The sequence below is a fragment of the Rhipicephalus microplus genome, chromosome X, assembly GCF_043290135.1.
Source record: "Rhipicephalus microplus isolate Deutch F79 chromosome X, USDA_Rmic, whole genome shotgun sequence".
Taxonomy (NCBI): Eukaryota; Metazoa; Arthropoda; class Arachnida; order Ixodida; family Ixodidae; genus Rhipicephalus; species Rhipicephalus microplus.
In genome coordinates this window covers 227,047,160-227,068,539 of record NC_134710.1, presented here as the reverse complement: position 1 = coordinate 227,068,539, position 21,380 = coordinate 227,047,160, and the positions used below count along the sequence as shown (strand labels likewise).

General features: G+C 40.9%; 1 protein-coding gene across 2 annotated transcripts in view; it reads right to left on the bottom strand.

Moving 5' to 3' along the window:
• The window catches only part of sfl (N-deacetylase and N-sulfotransferase sfl), a 74,013-nt gene that overhangs the window by 25,009 nt on the left and 27,624 nt on the right, over nucleotides 1-21,380 (bottom strand). For both annotated transcript variants that reach the window (XM_037435560.2, XM_037435561.2), the window contains exons 5-10: nucleotides 18,910-19,113; nucleotides 18,271-18,397; nucleotides 18,060-18,175; nucleotides 17,702-17,887; nucleotides 4,244-4,372; nucleotides 1,637-1,819 (exon numbers count right to left, since the gene is read on the bottom strand). In XM_037435560.2, coding sequence (XP_037291457.1) covers nucleotides 1,637-1,819; nucleotides 4,244-4,372; nucleotides 17,702-17,887; nucleotides 18,060-18,175; nucleotides 18,271-18,397; nucleotides 18,910-19,113 — 945 coding nt within the window. The remainder of the gene's footprint in view (nucleotides 1-1,636; nucleotides 1,820-4,243; nucleotides 4,373-17,701; nucleotides 17,888-18,059; nucleotides 18,176-18,270; nucleotides 18,398-18,909; nucleotides 19,114-21,380) is intronic.

The window sequence follows — 21,380 nt, the reverse complement described above, 5'->3', positions numbered from 1 at the left end:
GTTACTCAAGTACATTCAGAACATCCTGTATTATTTCAGTTATATAAAGATAATTAAATGTATATCTTAATGATATAACAATGAGTAATCACTTCCAATGAGTAATCAAGTCCCAAACAGTAAAAAAAAACCTCAACACACAGTGTACTCTTACAACAGCGGTTGAGATTTCTTCACTGTATGCTCTGTAAAGTTTACCAAACATACTCAAAACATTCAGCTTAATATTATTTGACTTATTCAAAGATTAACAAACGTATAGGAGGCATGAACTTGACATCGTGTGCGAGGAGCGGTAGCGGCAGTGTCGCCATTTTGTAGGTTCGTGCATCAGCCGCATGCGAAAGAAGCATGAAGCACGTACTACAGAGCGTTTTTTTCCCCCCCACAGTCTGGAAGGTAAATATAGAAAGCCACTTGGAAAGCGCAAAGCATCGTGATAGAGAAGCAGGAGAGCTATGCGAGCCCAGATTTCATCATTGCAGCAAGTCTGGCTGTTAACGACTCAATGGCAGTGCTTACATGGAAGGAACAAAGCATGCCTGTTGCTGGGTGGCAAGTTTGGTCGCTTCATTTAAAGCCCCTCTTCAGCGTGGGCTGGACTTGATTTCTTTTTCCCGTGCTCATGCAGCTTAACCTGAGCGTTTCAGTGGTTACCTTTCGTAGGTGCGATGCTGCACATACTCAGGATAGCCATAGCTGCGCAACTGAGAGGACATTGAGATATCACCATTGTGCTCACAGCGTGTAGAACTCGCATTATATTTTTCTGTGGTTTCTAACGCATTCATTACTGCTGCACATAATGACCAGTCAGAAGTCGGTGAAACATCATACTGCAGCCCGAAATCATATACTTAGCCCGAAGTCTCACCAAAACTGCAGTGGTTGCCTCGATAATATCTCGGTGGCAAGTGGCGCAGTGCAGAGGTGTCAGTCATGTCCACCTGTGAAATTATGCCGTCTCCGTGCGATTGAGATGGCGGAGAGAAACCTGTTGGCCCAACATCTCAGAGGCCATGCTTTATGCGCAGCAGTTTTCAAGAACAAAAATTTTAAGAGTGTTGGGTTGTGCACAAGTAACAACTGTGACAGTTATTACTTCACAGTACTCCTCTTGTGCATACCTGTGCATTCTTTTTAAGCATCCTTCTTTGTGTTTAAGCCGCATGCTGCAAATGTCAAGCAGTGACAGTTGTTCGTTGCGTACATAACATGCGTGTCATTATCGTGCGTCCTTTAATTGTGCTTAAGTGGAGCATTGCATGTACCAAGTTGCTTGCTGTTTGCGTAACATTGTTGCTATCACTTTCACTGCTTTGCCCTTGCCACAAAACTGACTTTTTTTTTTTCATGGCATTTCTGCAAAATGGAACCACATGCGCCCACACCGCATTACTGCTCTTCAAATGAGGAGTTCAACACATTGATCCACCATGTTTAGGAGGCCACAATGTCGATATAAAAGTGCACTGCTCAAGAAAATCAAGAATTTTCAAAGAGGAGAAAAAGTTCCAGGAATTTCAAGGGCCTTGAAAACGCATTTTTTTAATACGAGGACTTTCAAGGATTTCAAGGACCTGTACGCATCCTGTCGTTAGTTAAATACAGTGCATACATTACTCCACTGACTCACCATCCAGATAGGGTCAGCTTCATCGGGGTACATCTGGAAATACTTCTCTGCCAGCTGAAGAGGTGGAATAGTGCTCAACTTCAAGTTAGTCCAACATTTAATGAACTTCAAGACAGACTCAAAGGTGTACAAAGAGAGACGGTCATTTCCATAGTTGGACAGGTGGGTCATAAAGATGTTAATCTAGAAATAAAGAAAAGAGAAGTTATGTTATTAACATACTAGGAGACTTCAGCAGCCCAGCTAACTAATTACACAGTGCTAAGTTATCACCCTACATTCTTGCACAGAGTCAGCAATCCGAACTTTATTGCACTATATTCTTGCACAAGGACAGCACGATGAGATTTGAGCCAAGAAACACACTCAAGTTACCCTTGCATGGGCTACACTACTGTAATGCCTCAAGTTATATGCCAACAAATTTGTCCGTGTTCCCAGAAAATATAGGTGCAAGTCATCAATGAAAAGGCAAATGAGCAACGAAGATTTAAGCAGAGTAACAAGTGACACTAGTTAGACAAGAAATAAATCCCGTGTGCCTACTCGAATTGATAATCGTGCTCAGTAATGAATTCTACAGCAAAGCTGAACCTAAATTAAAAATTTCAACTCTTTAACCCTTTCACAATCAAACCCGAGAAAAATAAGGTGACCACACACGCACAAGCATTGCCAAAAGCAAGCATACTCATGTTGTCTCTCTATATCACTCTCAGGATGTATGCCCAATAGGGATATTTTGACCTCTACTTTATATGTGTCACACTGTGTCACACCGTGTCACTTGGCCCCAAGTGCCTAACATCGCTCAATACTTCAACCTGCCCATAACTAACATAATTACCTACTAATATAGTTAACACAAGCATGCTCTGAACAAAAAAACAGAAGCTACAATATGCCTGTTAACCATTCAGTTTCACTCCCAGCAGGCCAACCAGATATGTGTTGAGGTGTCTGATTATGACTGCCATAATTGATATCACAACTGCACAAGCTATTTCTGATGGCACGTGCATCTTTAGAAAGTATCTCTTTAGCAATGTGCACCATTATATTTCACAAAAAGCATTATATATGTATATATATATATATATATATATATATATATATATATATGCAGACTCCCTTTGAGGCGAACTCCAAGGGACCACGATCATTTGTTTGTCTTATCAGAAGTGCCCCTGAAAACCAAATGCTAACATGCCGGGTATGCCTAAATGTGTAGCTTGAAAACACTGGACGGAGTATATTTATTATAAAGATGAAAGGAACAATAAAAAGCATTTGTTTGGCTCAGCTTGATAAAAACTATGCTTTCAAGTAGAGTATTTAGACTAATCGAAAGAGTACTCGACATTGCAAGTTTATAGTAAATATGCTCGTGAATATATTGCTACCGCATTTTAACAATAAAAGTGTACCACAACCCTATTTTGATGATTAGAAAAAGATAAAAAAGAAGCGGCAAGCACAATTTTCCTTCAAAGAATAGAAAATGTATTCTTCTGACTGTAAACTTTATCGGAGGTTGTCTTACCAGCTTGGCTATCACTTTTGGATACGCCTTCATTGCATACCACTACCTTGACAAAGCCGATATATGCCGAGTTTCTTATGAAAGTCTGCAAGCTTATCATTAAGGTTCGGATATTTTCTTATTTTCAGCCCGCAGTAACTTTTCCTGAACGACATGCAGCTGAAGATTTCCATTTATGCTACTCACGATTGCAAGCCTTTGGGACACAAAAAAAGACACGACGCAGCTATATTTAGTGTACAAACTGACCTTCCTTTGCCGTGCACTTTCATAATGAAAATAGTGCATCACAATTTGCTGCATTTCACTAGGAACAGATATGACGTGCACAGGCTGTATGCAAAACAACGCAAACTGACATTAACATGTGCTCAGGCGCTGACAATGCATCCAACTCTTCTGATGGGAGCACTGGTGCTTAGTGGTTTTGGTTTCATGTGATTGCAATGCACAGATGATCTATGTTCCCGTTTTCACTTTCATTTGGCTTTTTCTCGCCCACCCTTCACTTGCATTTTCCCCTCTAGCTTAGCTTTTGTGTTCTTCTGTTCTCCTCTGCACTCCAGTTGGGGAACTGACGAACGCGAAGAGGATACAAAGGGACAGATGCCTTTTGTTTCTTTTTTTGCTGATAAAGCCGGCCCTTTCTCCACCTGCAAGCTAGGGATGAGAGAGATACGAGCTTTAGGCACTGTCCTTTCTTGTCCACTCAACTTGCTTTCTCCCTCCAGTTCGAAATTCGCTTTCGATTTGCTTTGTCTTGGTGCCAGGAAGTCTTTTTTAAAATTTTTTGCTGCTCTCTTGTTCGCCTGAATGCCCCCCATCAAGAACCTTAATGTTCGTTGCACCGAATTCTGGTCAATGTTGGTCGCTGTGATAGTTCACCTTCACAGAAGAGGCCTGTAATGTGGTTCGTCTTAAGCAGGTTTTGTTTACATTACATTGAGTCTATGGGAAACCAAACTAACACTCCCGTGATGTTCCTGTTAAGCAATAATTCATCTTAACAGAGTTCGTCTTAACAGGAGTTTACGGCATATATATTACACAGTCTTGCTTCTTACCGGATTGTAAACAAACAAGTAGAAAAGGTCACCACCATGAATGCTTCTGTCCAATTTTTCTCTACCACCTGGATATCGCTCAAGAAAGATGGTATGAGTATAAAGGCCACATGTCTGTCTTGGCAGTACCTGTAAGTGCAAACACACCAACAAATTTAACATGGCATAAAGAAAGAAAAGAAAGGAAGTGAAGCAAGAACCCCAACAAAATAAAATGAGGAAACGAGTACCCAACATATGTCTGAGCTCACTTGAAAACTCCATACATCTTAAACAGTATTTTAATTTGAGAAAAGCAGGAGTTTATCAACTGGTCTGCTTAAAGCTAGGCAAATGTGCAATATTTTGCTTATTTTTAATCCATGCCTCCTTGAAGAATCATGAAAGCTCGCTTTTGGACAGCAAACAGACACAGCCAGTATGCTTCATTGCACGACAATTTTATCTACTACCTTGTGTTCACTGCATTACACAGTAGTCTCGTGGTAAATCTTATTTAAATCGCACTGTCTTTGCAGAGCACAGGTCACCTCCCACAATGGCTTAGCAGCTACTGCATTACACTGCTAAGCATTAAGATGCATGACAAAGAGCTATTTGGTAGAGACGGAATAAAAGTATATTTAATATTAATTGTTTCTGCAGTTTTAAATGCCAGACAAATGACATGATTATGAGGCATGCTGCAGTGGGCGGCTCCAGAAATTTGACCACGTAAGGTTTTGGGCCCAAATAAGTACACAGGCCTCTAGCATTTCGCCTCCACCAAAGTGCGACTGCCACAGCCGGGATTGAACCTACATCTTTCGGGTGAGCAGCCAAGCAACACAATCAGTGTTGCAACCGCAGGTGGTACGCAAAAACATTTGTGTACTTAAACTTGGTGTCATGTTAAGCCATTAAGCAGCAGAAAATAAGTACTGGTTGTATGTATATTATTGAGATTTTGTACAATTAAATGCAATAGACAATAACACATGCAAATTATTATGGAGTTTTATTAGTTTTTGCAGAAGTTATTACATCAATTTATAAAGTACACTGGGCCCTCGAGATAGCAACAGGACAGCTGGTGAGACGCAAGAATGGGGAGTACAATAGGCTCTTGCCAAATGAATAAAGTCATCTTGGCCCGTACAGCTTACTGCAACACTAGCGCTTTATTAATAGCTTAATGTCACTCTTCTTGCTACACTATTTACATGCATTGTGACATAGCTGCATTGTTTTCCAAACTTTGTAAAAATGTCGGTATGGATAGAATAATAGCAAGCTAAGCAGACGCTATATATATTTTGACACTTATGTTGTGTACAAAAACGCCGAGTAAGTGTCTTGACATTATGCGACTGAAGGATTATAGTCAACACGTAGAGAATTTCTTGAAAAATTCAGTGCAGTTTCAGACCCCGTATGCGTTGTCTGCGGCAATTTCTATCATCTGTGTAAATCTGGGCCTGTAGCATTGTCCCTGTGATGAAATATCTGTAGTTATTCACAGCATGGTCGTAGAACCTAGCCCCTTCCATGCCATTGTTACAGCTGCTGAAGAAAGTTGGCAATGGCACTATATTTTTATTTATTTTTTATTTTCTGTAAATGACCACCTCGTTGCGGAACATAGAAACTACTGTATTGTCATTCAGCAGCATAGCGAATATGCTTTTCTCTTTGGTCTTTACGAAAAAAATTTTTTTCCTGTTGCATCAAAACAGAAACTATACTCCCCACGTTCCTTTTGTTTCATATGCTTTGTTGTTCGTAGAAAGCACCCTTCATACCGTTGTCATTCCCCTTCACCAGACGTGTTTGTTAGAATCAGAAGCGACAATAAAATCCTTAACGGGCTCTCACATATCCACAGCTGCATCTGTCGCAGCTTCGTGGGTCTCAGATAACCAAAAACAAATGGCATTAAAAAAAATAGCTGGTTCTATCTCTCAGGCACCACATTAGATTAGGTGCGTGTGTGCTCCCACAAAGTTCCATAGTACCATAAAAAGTACACCCAAATTTTATTGCACCTCCGAAAAAAACAATGCCCACCATACACTTCTCACGCTATGCAGGGCTTACTTTGTTCTTGCTGAAGCAGAAACAATCCGTTTTTTTTTTTTCAACGTATAAATTGAGAAACCTGAAACAAGTTTAAGAAAAAGAGTACTGACCACGTGTATCTGACGGGCTCTCATATTCGTAAACTTTCACGACTCGTAGAACAGAAAAAAAAGGACAGAGTCAATATACTAAGTTAGCATTATCTTGCTGTAACTCTTAGCATCCAACATTCCAATGAGCGAAATCAGAATATTGGGTTATGTATTTGTTATTTCGAAACTACGAAGTGTACTTTGCAAAGTACACTGGTTCCTAATGGGTTAAAGAAATCCCAGTTGTCAAAGTTTAGAAAAGTCCAGCAATCAAAGTAATCCAGAATTTCCCACTACAGCATATCTCATAATCATGTATCAGTTTTAGGACTTAACACCATGGGTAGAACAGCCAAAATAGAATTTGGAGCAGTTTTTGGAGCAGTAAAATGTTACTTTTGGAGCACAAAACTCAAATTTGGAGCAGGTTATGGGGAACAAAACGTTTTTTATCACAAAAGACCAAATTTGGAGCAGTATGAAAAAGAAGTCTTACATTTAAAAAAATATGTACCAATGATTCAACATGTGACCATTCAACAATATAAGAGCACTGCTATTTCAATAAAACTAGTTATGTTAGGTTTTTTGGCACAAAAACAGCAATGGCTACGATGGGCCAGACACTGGGTGATTTTTGTGAGATGGGGAGATGAGGAGTGTGAAAAAGAAAATTTTGTTTATAATTTGCTTAATATACATGTGGCTTCTAAAAACTGGAAAACCTCTTCAATGCAGATTATTGCATTTTCTGATAGCATTAACATTGGGTGCAAAGGTGTTTGCGTTCTTTAGAATTCTTGAAAATATTCCAGTCTTCTGTTTTCGAAAACTGGACATGTTAATTAAACATGATTAATAGTCAAAGGTTCGTTGCAATGCTCGCATTCGGGCTTAGGATCTCCTCGCAATAAAAAGTTGCGAGTTCGGTGGGTGTGACCTATTCGCAAACAACGTAGTACGACTTTCATGATTTCCATTCTTGTAAAATTGGCTTGACAGTTTTAAGTTTGTTACGTACTTTAGCACGCCATTCTTCCTGCCAATCTGCCCTAAAAGCTGTCCGACATCTGTTAAAACGATCTCTGAATGGTATCTTTAGTTCTGCCAAGCCATGGCTGCCTGCCATTGCTGCTACCTTGTCTACCTGTTCCGTTTTCTCGTATGCAATTTCCTGGTATACAGTTTTTTTTTTTTAGGGTGCCACAAATGTCATCATCCTCATCAGCATGACTACGCCCACTGCAAGACTGAAGCCTCTTCCATGTTCTGCCAGTCGACTCGGTTCTGTAGTTGCTGCTGCCACCTTATGCCTGTAAACTTCCTAATCTCATCTGTCCCCTAACTTTGTCCCTTCCTCACGCACTTTCCTTCTCTGGGAATCCAGTCAGTTACCCTTAATGACCAGCAGTTATCCTGACTATGCTCTACGTGCCCGGCCGATGTCCATTTCTTCTTGATTTCTATGATATCCTTAACTCCAGTTTGTTCCCTGACCCACTCTGCTCTCTTGTTTCTTGACTCTTTCGTTACCGTGCTAAACTGGTTATTTTTCATATGTCTTGAGAAAATATTTTTTGCCAGTCTGAAAAGTACTCCAGCACGCTTTGCAGCATACCAAATTTTCCTCAATGAAATGCTCTACCTAGAAAATATATGTTGTCGAGCAACAAAAATATTTCCGAATGAATAAAAGTGCAAAAAGTGAAATTCTAGGTTGCCAGCTGGTACACAGTGCAATAAAAAGCATGTTATATGCATAAATATCCAGAATAGAGAAAATTCAGAATATACATATTGAAGATAAATGACCCAGGAACAGTATGAAAAATAAATTTGGTACAGAATGTCTCTATACAAATGGACAAAAAAATCTGAACCCGAGATGCTGCTTCGTTGCTTTTTTGCCAAGCGGTGAAACATTATTTTTTACGAGAGCCAAATGAACTTGCACTTTTCTTGGAATTTTTTTTTGTTGTTGTAATAAGAGCCTGCAGGTGTTCCGCTATAGATGGATGCCCGTGACGTGAATAATCGCTCTATCAATTAAATGTCCAATGAATTTTGCTACTTCGTCTAGCATCACTTCTTTCCATCAGCCCTCTTACTTCAGATAAGCTGGCGTTCCAATATCTGCATCCAAGCGTATTTCTTTGCATTACGAGCATCGTATTTAAGAACAAAACAACAACAGTGTCGCATGCAGTTCTAAACCGTTTCACGCTGCTTTGTTGACAGGGCGAAGATGTGCTCCGGTGGCCTTCTTGTAGTGAGGAGAAACTCTGTAGCTGGCGCCAGCACACCGCGCCCCAGAGACATAAAGACATCACATATAACTAGAGTAGCGATAAGATTATGCATAAAGGTCAGCAGCTACGCACTTGGAGGAGAGAACTTGAGGCCATAAAGAAAACAAACCCATGAACGGCTGAATAAGTCTCAGGCTGACGCAAAACATTGTCACCATACACCTTGAAGGTGAGGTGCTGTCATCTTTGGACTCTAAGCTCGTCCTCATTCTCTTCAGCTGCGATTCCAAGACAGTTTCGAGCAGTGCGTGGTTTTTTGCAGAGCAGTTGCACACCCACACACACGTGATGATGCCATAGAAGCAACTAGTGACACTAGATGCTTCGTGTGTTTAATGTAACGATACAAGCGAAACCAAAGCTGCTGGAAACTGACTAAGAAGGCCACCTCCACAATTAATACATTCGGCAGACCTTGGAAAAACTTTTTGTAGAATAAAATTTCTCTCACTTTTCGCAACAGCTCTCTATTGAATAGCTGACGAATTTCTGGCAATGATTACTGCTAAACACAGTCAGATGTGCGAAGCTGACACCTTAATTCAATATTTGACTTGCAAAGGTTTTTTCGATTACAGAAATCTGATGTTACTGTGGCAAACCAAGGGGGGCACACACTTTCGTGAAGTTCGCCAGCCAAGTGCAGTTTCTTAACACACGCATGCACATAGGTTCGTGCAAAGGTCTGTCGAAAATCACCATGTTGCTGAAAGGAGCAAATTCAAAATGATTCTGAAAGTTGAGGGGCAGGACTAACTACTAGAAAGTGCTGGGTGCACGAGAAACGAATTCAACATGCCGAGATCGACGATCCAAAGCGTTGATCACCGGTGATAGATTTGAATAGGCGCCGTAACAAAAGAGTAAAGGTTACACTTATCAATTTCCTTTCCATCGCTCGCTGCAACGTCCTCAATTTAATCTGAATTTTCTGTAAGCCACCAGGTTTCTGCTCCGTAGGCAAGTACCGGCAAGATGCAGCTGTTATATACCTTTCTCTTGAGGGATAGCGGCAATCTACCAGTCATGATTTAAGAATGCTTACCGAATGTTCTCCAACCCCTTCTTATTCTTCTAGTTACTTAAATCTCGTGGTTTGGTTCCACGGTTACTACCTATCTTAAGTAGAGGTTCCCTATTACAGCTTCAAGTACACTGCTATTCGCGCTATTCTCTTGAGAGGTTGTACATTACTTTCGTTCTCTGCAGATTAATTTTACTTATCCTACTTTTCTACTCTCCTTGTCTGATTCAGTAATCATGAATTGCAATTCATCCCCTGAGTTACTCCGCGATACAATGCCATCGGCGAAGCAAAGGTTACTATTCCCCAACTCTTCCTATTCAGGCTTCTTAAAACCTCATGTGAGCAGGCGGTAAATAGCATTGGGGAGATCGTATCTCCTTGTTTTATACTTATTTTATTGGTATTCTGTTGCTTTCCTTATGGAGCACTATAGTGGCAGTGAAATCTCTGTACATTTCTTTTAAGATGTCTATATATGTTTCATCGATGTCCTGTTTCCGCAATGTCTGCACGACTGCCGATATCTCTACTGAATCAAATGCCTTCTCGTAATCTATGAAGGCTACGTATAGTGGTTGGGTTTATTCTGAGCATTTCTCTATCCCCTGATTGATAGTATGAATGTGGTCGATTGTTGAGTAGCTTGATCAAAATCCTGCTGTTTGAAGCAGTAGACTAGTGTTTCAAAGCATTTAGCACTACAGATAAACTCTAACGAAACCCAATTTTTCAAAGTTCGTGATAAAAAGAAAAAACTTCAATATACTGCCTAATTTATAGCACTAATTGTTGTGCTCACCCCGAAATAACAAGTAAACTTGGCTATAAAACTTGACTTAACAATCTTTTTTCTGAAGTAACTGATTAAAAAGGTGGCCATTTCCTATCAATTTTGACAGACTGATTTTCCTTTGAGGGTGTGCTCTAGCACTACCCCAACAAAACATCTAGGAGTCTAGTCATGGCCCAGTTTGTTTTGACAAGCCTAAACACCACACACATGCTTGAAGGAACAATGAACTCTACAGCAGGTGTCGCTCCAATGTACTCGCTGATTCTGGCGACGGCAGTGGTTACTTTCGTTACTCCATGGTTTAGATGACAAACCGCACTGATCGTCCCTTCACTATTTCCTAGTTCCGACTGCTTGCACAAGTACTGCATTCGTTCTCCGCTTCTTTGCATATCAGTGGCCTGTTATAGCTTCACGTGACCTGGCCTGTATTACCTGGAAATAAGCTCTCCCATCTCAGAATGGTGTGGGAGGCTCCATGTCTGGGCCAGCCTTGAGCCAGCCTCATGGTTTTTTTCCCACATGCAAGCCATAGGACGAGGGCAAAAACAATGCCATAGTAGCTTTCGTGTGACACTCCGTAACAATTTAAAATTTTGAAAAACTGCGATATCTTTTTATCAAGTTGAACTTCCTGATCTAACGAAATACACTCAAACTTCATTAAAACAAAGTTGCATCTTACACAAAAATAAGTTCCTTATATCGAAAAATTTATTAAATGGTGTATTCCTCACACTATATTGCAAGCCTATTTTTCCTTTACTTCATTATAACCGGCATTTTGTTATATCCGGGTTCTTTATATCGAGGTTTTAGTGTAATTCGAGCATAGTCTTCACTAACGGTCTGATATTTAGGCACCAAAAATAGGCAGGCGAAACACAGTTTTAGGCCACCAAAATCGTAAATAAAGGCACAGTAGCTCTACGAAAATCCATATTTTCAAATTGGAAGACACCAACGACCTGTGCATACAACAAGAAAGCAATAAAAATGTATACCTATATAATAATGGCACAAAGGCATGAATGGTGTAACAGAGCCATGCAGTAGTCCTTTTTTTCCCACGCCTTGCAAAACAGTTTCCCCTTTTGTTGTTCAGCATGGTGAGTTCAGTGTCCACCATCCCACAAACACGCTACTGCATCTTATTCTTTTCGGCATGGCTGAGAAGGGCAGCACAGAAGCAAATAGCCAGACTACTAAAAGGCCAGAATGGTGTTTCAGCTTCATATTGAATGGTGTTTCAGCCATGCACCCCAACATGGAGGAAGTCACATACTGCAAGGAGTGCACTAGTACACTGCACTGCGAGAATTATTTGACGCGACATGTGTAATTTGCGCAATATGTTGCTTGAATAAAAGAACGAAAGCAGATAAAGAATTAAAAACATTGAAACAGAATCTGTGTGCATTTTTCTTTTTTATTTTTACTTCGAATCGAGTGAGATGTGAGACTAAGCAGCCTCCATTTCATTTGCATTCATGTTCTTGCTGTTCCCGTGTCGTGTCGGCACCATCCTTGACAATGCTTGGAGTGTCCTTGGTCGACCGTTTTTCACAGCAGTCCCAGCAGTGATACACTGTTGTGATAAGATACATGATCCATGCCAGCCTCTTTAATCGTGCACACATAGAGGGTTCCATTCCACGGAAATGGGCAGCACACTACAGAGGACGCCGAAACAATGCAATACCGCTTGTGTGCACGACCTGGCTTGGGCATGCCATGTGTATGTAACCTTGAGTGCGCATGACGTGTCGATGCTTCTGCACCGTGTGGTCTTCTGGCTCGGAGTTCCTCTGATACCAAAGAGGGCAGGGAAGAAATATGGGTTTCGAAATCTACCTGGCAGGAGCGGCAAAGGTTTCAAGCACACCTCCTTGCATCATGGTCTCGCGGCTCATAATGAACCGATTAATAACTTCTTGGGGTAGAAATCTCTTTATTGGGAACACAACTACTTCTAGTGTGAAACAAACTTCATAGTGGCTGGTGAGGTGCCTTTTAAGAAGTAAATTACAAACAAAACAAAAGCCACGTGCACATGATTTTTTTTGCCTACATGTTACTACTTTCTCCCGACGTCCCTCTACGGTTTCCCATTCGTTGTCCATCTTCCTGCAGCTGTACAAAGGCACTTTCTGTTCTCTATAAAAGCCCTCTTTAATCTATAATTCATGCTCATATCTTAAAGTGGCATGATAGGAACGCAAAGAACAAAATAGGCATTTGTCTAAAATCCGGTCTCTAGTCATCACTTCACTAATTCTAGTTTGAAATGTGACAGACAAGCGTCAAAAAAAAAAAAAAAAAGCTAAGTTCCAGTGAGTGATTCTCTTAAAATAAATTACTAAAATCAGCACTTATGAGCTCCCAACTCCTCAATATGCTTTACTACACCCACTATCATTGACTCGTGTCTCTGCATTAGTTTCAGGGCACTCCAGTGCCACTATGTGAAATTTTTAAAAACTCTAACAAAAAAGCAACACTTTATGTGAAGAATTATCCTACTAGTTAGATGCGGACATAGATCTACTATACTGCATTTATCAGAAGGAGACAATGTTTGCGCAAGCTTTACTAGTAAGAACCAGAAGAGCACTCTCCACAGCACATCAGTACATAGGATGAATAAAACAAATAAATTTATTTCTGGGCCTTATGAACCACAACTATGACACGCCTACGAGGCACACTGTAGTGTGACCCTTCACAATAATTGCGATGACATGGGATTGTTTACCAAGCCCCTAAACCTAAGTGCAGAGGGTTGTTTGCTTTTCACCCCCATTGAAATGTAACCACAATGGTCTTGAACTTATTAACCAGCATTCGCAAGCTTATCAGTGACACCTTTGCTATTATGCTGCCACAGCAGGTAGTACAACCTAGATGTGTAGCTACAAAGCCATACCTGAAGTGGCACCAATACCTGCTGCATATTCCATGATTATGATGTATGATATTCATTGGTGCAAGTGCTGAATATTCCAGATACACTTAAGTCTTGATACAATGAACCCAGATAAATGAAGTAAATGAAAATTACTATTGCAATAAATATAGCGTTAAGAATATACCTTGATAACGAATTTCCAGACATATCAAACTTATTTTCATGTAAGATGCAACTTCGTTGAAGAGAGGTTTGAGTACATTTAATTTTTCTGCATTGCATAACAAAAGGTTTGTGGTGCAAAGTGAAATAACAAGGGAAACCAAGGAGAAGACAGAATAGAAAAGGGTGGGGCTCGGTAATCTTGCTCCACAGTCTTATGATTACCGAGCCCTACCCTTTTCGTAAATCGACTATTCTTTTTCGGGAAGCCTTCATTCTCCCAAGTTCTTTCAATAAACTTCAGTTGATAGTTTGCGCTTGTACTGTCCACTTCTTTTTGTCTCCTCCCTAACTTGATTTTCCACAGCCATTGTAGCACAATTTTCCTCAGTCATGAAAAAAAAAAACCAACTAGCCCAACACCTCACTTGCTATCGTGTGAAACAATCACCATTTTGGAAAATAGAAAAACCAATGTGCTGACATGTCATCAAAATCTGCAATATATTCAGGCACCCAGCTTATTTTTCAAACACCCTGAACTTTTTGGCACTCAGCTGTATTTTAGATAGATATCAACACTTTTCTTTTTTCACTGATTACTATGTACATGTAACTTCATTATGATGAAGTTTCACTGTGTTCACTTAGTAATTTGCCATGTAGTTAATTGGACAATGAACGTGCAAACAAATCCCTTCCTACTAATTTAATAAAAGAGAATGCAAGTTCAATATGAGTGATATGTGAGCCTGTCAGTACTCATCTGGCATGTCAGTATTGTGGAATCTGACAACTGATAATGTGTAATGTCTCTCTTGACAAATAGGATATTGCTTCACCAGAAAAAAAATACTGATTAGTAGTTAGGTGACCATTCTGGCGTTGTAAAATTGAATGGTTATTAGCAGGTACACAGTCCTACAAATATTAACCCAGCATATGCATGTTATTTCTAAAGATTCAGCAGATTCCTTATGGGAATCTGCTGCATGAGAAGCAGTCAATTGTACTATGCCAAGCAGGCAAGTAATTGTCAATGCTGCATTTCATGGCTTGGATTGACATGTTCTTTGTAACTGCAGTAGTTGTGTGCACCTCATGAGCTAACCAAAAACGTTGACTATGCTGGCATTTAGAGGGCAACCTATGGTTTGACATAATGCAGCCATTCACATAAGAGCACAGATGACAGTGTTATCTAAATGAAGTCCGCTTCATCGTGCAACGATGTGATTATCATACATGACATTCGATAGTGTATTTCTTTGGGGTCAAGCAATGCTTGAATATGGCTTGCTGAATCCCAAGAAAACAAACATGTTTATTAGAGGGCCGCAAAAGCGGAGCCAACACTAAATCCACTATCGACATTAACACAGCATCACGCCTCCATCACAGGATTAATAATGATTCTTGGGGTTTACCATCCCGAAATTACGATATCATTGTGAAAGATGCTTAGTGAAGGACTCCGGAAATTTCGACCACCAGGGATTCTCTAACTTGCACCTAAATCTAACTACACAAGCCTAAAGCATTTTACCCCTCCATGCAATGCTGCGACATCGGGTCAGCAACAAAGACCACCGCGGCGGATGCCTGCATGTAATGCTTACTGCTTCATTATAAAATTAGATAGCTAGCACTACAACCCTAGCTGAATGTGTACCAACATTATGTCTGCATAGGGTCTTTGTCCAAGGCAGTTTCAAGACATGGCATGGCTTTGTGGCACGGCAAGAGCGAATTGAAGGAATCGAATTGTGAGGATGGCGAAACTTTGGAACCTGTTCCCACAAGCGTGCTTGTAAGGAATTGGCTACATTAATAGACTCAGGCCGCTTGTATATGACACAAGCCTCCGCAAAGCGCACGCTGCTTCTTCAAATAAGCTCGAGACCATCCTTATTGCTTCTACTCTTCAAAACAAGTGCATCACGCCATCCTTATTGCTTCTACTCTTCAAAACAAGTGCATCACGGACTTTTGAAAAAAAAAAAAATATTGTGTTTTCACTCTGAACTTTTCTTTAATGCTGTATTTCACTTACTACGAACTTCGGTATACAGCGAATTGATGCGGCATCATGCTCAGGTTCATTATAAGCGGGCTCGACTGTATCTGACTGCCACGCAGAATACTTGAGTGATTTCTGCTAGGATCTTAATTTTTATTTTTTTGCATTGATCCGGTCAACGCTGCCAATGTTGGTTTTGCTTAACACTCTCAATTGAATTACCAATGTCTGTTCTTGCCGTCCCTTGGTAGATATAAACTGTCAAACACCTGTGGTACGTACCCGCATACCGTGGCCCATAGTACACGGGTATGTGCCACACTTGTCTGGAGGAAGGCATTTGATGACGTACGCGAAGAGATTTTGGCGTTATTTGTGTTATCACATTCATCAAACCTACTTACCCTCCCATCCCTATTTTTGTCCAGGAATCTCACAAGACAAGACGAGACTAGACAGACAGACAAATAGAAATGCTGAGAGTGCCTTTTGTTCGTTAAGAAATGCTTCACATTTAAAATAAAACTCTTGGCACAGCATGGCATGCCTTGGTGTGTAGCTTCAGCAAGGGGCCCTGCAACACATTTTGAGCATGGTCAGAAAATGCTGCCGATCGGTAATAGAGGCTCCCGACAACACGTGAGCCAAATATTGTAGCGCAGCTCGCGGCCTGGAATTCACAATAAATGATCAACGTCAGCTAAAAATTGCTTGCTTTTCTTTAGACAAATCACAGAATAAGCCCGAAAATCACTCGTAGTAAGCCCATCTATCAGCCATTGGCTGATTTGAACATGGCGGGCTCGGTCATTACAGATATCACCGTGAGAGGCCACGACTCGTGCGCACGCGATCACACTGAAAAAGCCGTGCATCCGAAGAAAAAAAAAAGAAAAAAAGTGCTCAAGGTCATGAGGCATGCATGACGTTTTTCTTTGCGCCTGCCATCCCTCGTTGCTTAGCTTCCAGCACTTTCATCGTGACGAGAGAAGAGAGAATGCAATCGCAGCATGCGACAAATCTTTCTAACTCCACTCGCACTGGATGGATTTAAAAAATTTTTGCGCCGTTTAATTCCTAAGGCAGTAATCTCTTCCAGAGAGTTCATTCCATGGTTACTTGAAAAAGTGTTTCAGGGCCCTTATAAGTGCACTGCAAGTACCACTGCAGAAAAAAAAAAGCATTTTTCTTCATAGCAGCAAAGAGGGCTGAGAAGTACCATGCCGATTTCCCACTTGACACATTGTACTATGCCAAGCCTCGCACAGTGACATTTTGAATAATCTAGTCCTAAATGCAATCACGCAGATTTCCCACTTCCCACATTGTACTATGCCAAGCCTGGCACTGTGACACTTCGAATAATCTAGTTCAAAATGCAATCACAGATTCCAGCCATTAAATGTTTTATCTTTAAAAGAATTTCATTGTGATGAGAGTGTATACCATGCATTGAGGTTCACAGAACATAGTTTACAGAACATGACATTTGTGAAGAAAATGAATATCACTTAGCTTGGAAACACAGCCCCTAATTGATAAGTTTTAGTCTGCAATGGTTTGTTGAATCCACACAAGTACAAACAGGTCTTATGTATTGACAGAACACAAGTCCACATTCTGATGTGAGCTCATGCCCTGTAAACTTTTATTGTTAAGTATACAACAAAATATATCAATATACAAAAAGTTTATGTTCAGTCCTATTCCAACTTCAATGTAAGCAAAGAAAATTGCAAAGTAATAGAAGACACATAATCAGCCTCTGTTCTCATTTCAATATGGCACATAGCTGCTATGAACTAGAAGCATGCTAGTACTTCATAAATACAGTCGGCTACAACTTTAAAAGGCAGCAGCAGTTCCTCCTCAAAGGCTGATGCCCACAAGCGCCTTAATGGGTGCACACCCTAGATTGACAAGAGCCGAATGCCCAGAGACTATGCCGTCCAGCACATGCGCGGACACAATTTATTTACTTATGAAGGAAAGTGACAGCGATGCTTCGGTTACCTTGATGGAGCATTTTCTGCCTTCTTAAGTTGTATCCAAGCGTAAGCTAGACAGAAGCCAGTGCTGGTCAACTCACCATTATATTACGGTGGACGAATCCCCGACGCAGCCTAGCTGGCCTAAGGTGTGGGTACTCTTCAGTGCTGGTTACACGTATGTTCCAAACCTTTTTCCAGGCATCATACAAGGGCTCATGAACAGGATACACACCAGAATGGTGAGGTGCAACTGAATATCCAGAGTCTGTCTGGATACGGTGGTTCTGTCAACAACATAGGGGAGCTGCAGTTTATTTGCCATTACTTCATATTGCAGCCCACAGCACAGTTATAAATTATCATCCTAAAAATGTGCCCTTCCCTGCAAAAATTGTAATCTATACACATGCAATCACATTTTCTATATATAAAATTTGCAATGAAGAAGCATCTTACCTTAGCGAATTCTCGATTTAGCCTCATTTCAGTCTCCAGTAGCGTCACATTATCATAAAGATGAGGCTGACTATGGCTCCACATGTGACAAAACCACCAAAATTCATGGGCATGAGCTGGGTAAGAACAAAAGAATCAACATTATCAATAAGTTTTGCTTATAGTGAACCAACACATCTCTCAGGGTAAACATTTTGATCTTGAAACTTACAGAGCAGCATGTCATCTCCTTTATTTTCTTCGTGTGAACCACGATGGTAAAATTTGCCAGAAAAGCCCAGATTGAAGCGGAAGCCATGAATCAGTTTTCGGAACTGTAGCTGTGCATCAAGTAGTGCCTGAAAAAAATTCAAACATGTAGAAAGCTGTACAGGTGAAAGAAAGTTGCATGAATTTCATTATCAAAGAACCCTAACTACCTAGAGATCCCAACCTTGAATTTGGAAAAATACTAAGAATGAAGTAATAAACCATTAGATTGAAATACTGATACAATGAGGAGGCTGCCTTTATTTCTTCACATTTAGGTAAATAATGTACCAGCCTTGTTCCTCAAAAAAGAGGTAACTCATACATCAACTGTTCAAATGGTAATAGGTTCATAAAATGAAGTAGAAGGTCTCAATCCACACCTCCTCCAGCTAGTATGGCATCGTGTCAATGTACGACCTGGTATGACAGCAGCTCAGGGATTTACCTACCAGCATATCTGAGAGCAAATCCTAATACTGCCAAGACTCAACTGTAACATCACATCATATCATAAACTAATAATGGCAACCTAGTGCACTCTGAATTTGCTAAATTATTTGCCAGTAGGAAATGCCAAAAACAGGATGTAAGAATTCACCTGCACATCGTGAGTCATCATGCGGCTGCCACGCTCAGCCACAAAGATGTCATCAATGTCTATGAGGAGATAGCGTTGCAAAGGCAAACTCAACTTGCCATGAGAAAGGAAGGAAATTGAATCCAAGAATAGCAATTTGTGTAACCAGAAGCCAAAGCCATTTCCAAAAATAACCCTCTGTATGCCATCGAATTTTCCTATATCCTGAAAAGCAAGGACAAAAAAATCAAGCACTTAACAGAATACTACATGTCAAGGCTTTCCCAAGTTTTTATAGCAACTGTTAAGGTGATTAAGTGCTTATTGCTTATTTTTTTTTCTTTGACCTCAAATTTTACAAATATAAACATGACCAATGAGAGATGTTACAGCTAAGAAGTACATTTTCTGGCAGAAGAGAACACTGTTTTTCTATACTAGTATACACGAAATGAAAGGGGTACGAGATGGATACCAAAACCAATATTCACTTTATTTACGATACACTGACAACACAATGACATCATAGAGACCATGGTTAGTATGAACCTCTAGTACATCGTCCAGTATAAATGCCTAAAATCAGGCATAAAGCATGTTAAAAAATACTACATATTTCTTGCTATCTGCTTTTTGTTTGGACTTACAAATATACAGCATATGGTATGATAAATACCTAACCATGTTTATTTGAGAATTGAATATGGAAACAGGCCTATTACGTATACCCATGAACAAAGAACCACTGCAGTGGCCAATACCATATTGGTTCTGACAACCTGTGTTTTTTTTTTACATGAACCCAAATCTCAGTACAGTGATACCTTGTTAACTTGAACTCGCATATCTCGAAAAATCGGCGAAGTCAATATTTTCCGCCACGACGAACACTTTTCTATACGTCCCATGTATATTTTTGCATTTATCTCGGAGTATTTTTAAGTCGGATTGCGGATAACTTGAAATCTTGACTGGGAGTGGAACGAAAAGTCCTCGGCCAGACCATTTCACAAGATTCGCGCGATGCTGCCATGCCTGAAGACCTTCGATTTTTTTTTCTTATTTAGCCGCGCCTGCCACTACGTCGATGCTTTCCCCAATCGCAAAGTGCGTGAAAAGTCTCAGCCCAGCGACACATCAACTTTGTTGGCCAACCCTTGCATGTCACGTGACACATCCACTGAGCAGAGAAATCCTCTGTTCACACTTGGCATAGTTTGTCACGTTCGCTTTGTGCAGGGCACACGATTTTCCCTGAGGTGCGATTTCCATTCATCTGCACACACCACGCGGTACGGATTTTGTGCTAACTGAGTGCAGTGCTCAAGATTTTCCTTGAGGTGGGATTTCCATTCGTCTGCTCAAACCAAGCGGTGCGGATTTTTTGCAGACTGTGAAAAGGGGCAACAGTCTGAGCGCGGCAAGCATGGCATCAAAGCAGTGCAAGTCGCCAACGCTAGAAAAAAAGGTTGCCCTAATTAAGAGAGTTGAGAAAGCAGGCCAAACGAAATTGAGCCTCGCACAGGAATTTGGCATCTCTTTGTCTATACTTTCAATGGTGCTGAAAAACAAGCAGAAGGTGCTGGATGGATTTCAGCAGAGCTTCTCCAGCCAGTAGAAGCGGGTTCGAGGGTCAAAATTCGCAGACGTTGAAGCAGCGTTGATGATATGGCTGCAAAATGCCAGAGCGGCCAACCTTCCCGTCACCACAGCAATAATGATAAAGGCAGACGCTCTATCCTAGCACATGGGGCACACGGACTTCAGTTGCAGCAGCGACTGGTTTGACCACTCAAAAAAAAAAAAAAAAAAAAAAGAACAGTGCGGTGTTTAAGTCAGCGCACAGCAAGAGCGGCACTGCCGAGACAGCCACTGCAGACCATTGGCGTAGGACCCAGCTCGCCGAGTTCAAGGAAAGTTACGCCGACAGTGACATTTTCAACCTTGATGAGGCAGCGCTTTCTTATAAAATGTTGCCAAGCCACACCTTCACACCAAAGGGCGAAACATGCTCGGGAGAGAAACTACAGAAGGACAGGGCGACCGTCCTTTCCGGAGCAAAAGTCACAGGTGAAGAGGAGCTGCCGTTACTTATAATTAGCAAAGCTCTTAAGCCTAGATGCTTTAGAAATGCACGACTGCCGAATGGAATTATCTATTGTGCGAATAGAGCAGCGTGGATGACTGCTACTCTTTTCGAGGAGTACAATCGCACTATAAATAACACGATGGCCAAGAATAACAGAAAAGTCCTGTTCATTGCTGACAACTGCCCAGGCCATGGCAAAATAGAGAATTTGGAGGCAGTGACAGTTGAATTTCTGCCAGCAAATATGACATCTGTGCTGCAGCCGATGAACTAAGGTGTCATCGAAGTGGCCCAAAAAATCTACTGAAAGAGCCTTCTCCGCAGAATTTTGTTGTATTATGAAAACGGCAAAGGCAACGAAATTGACCTGCCGGGAGTAGTACACCTTCTCGGCAGTGCTTGG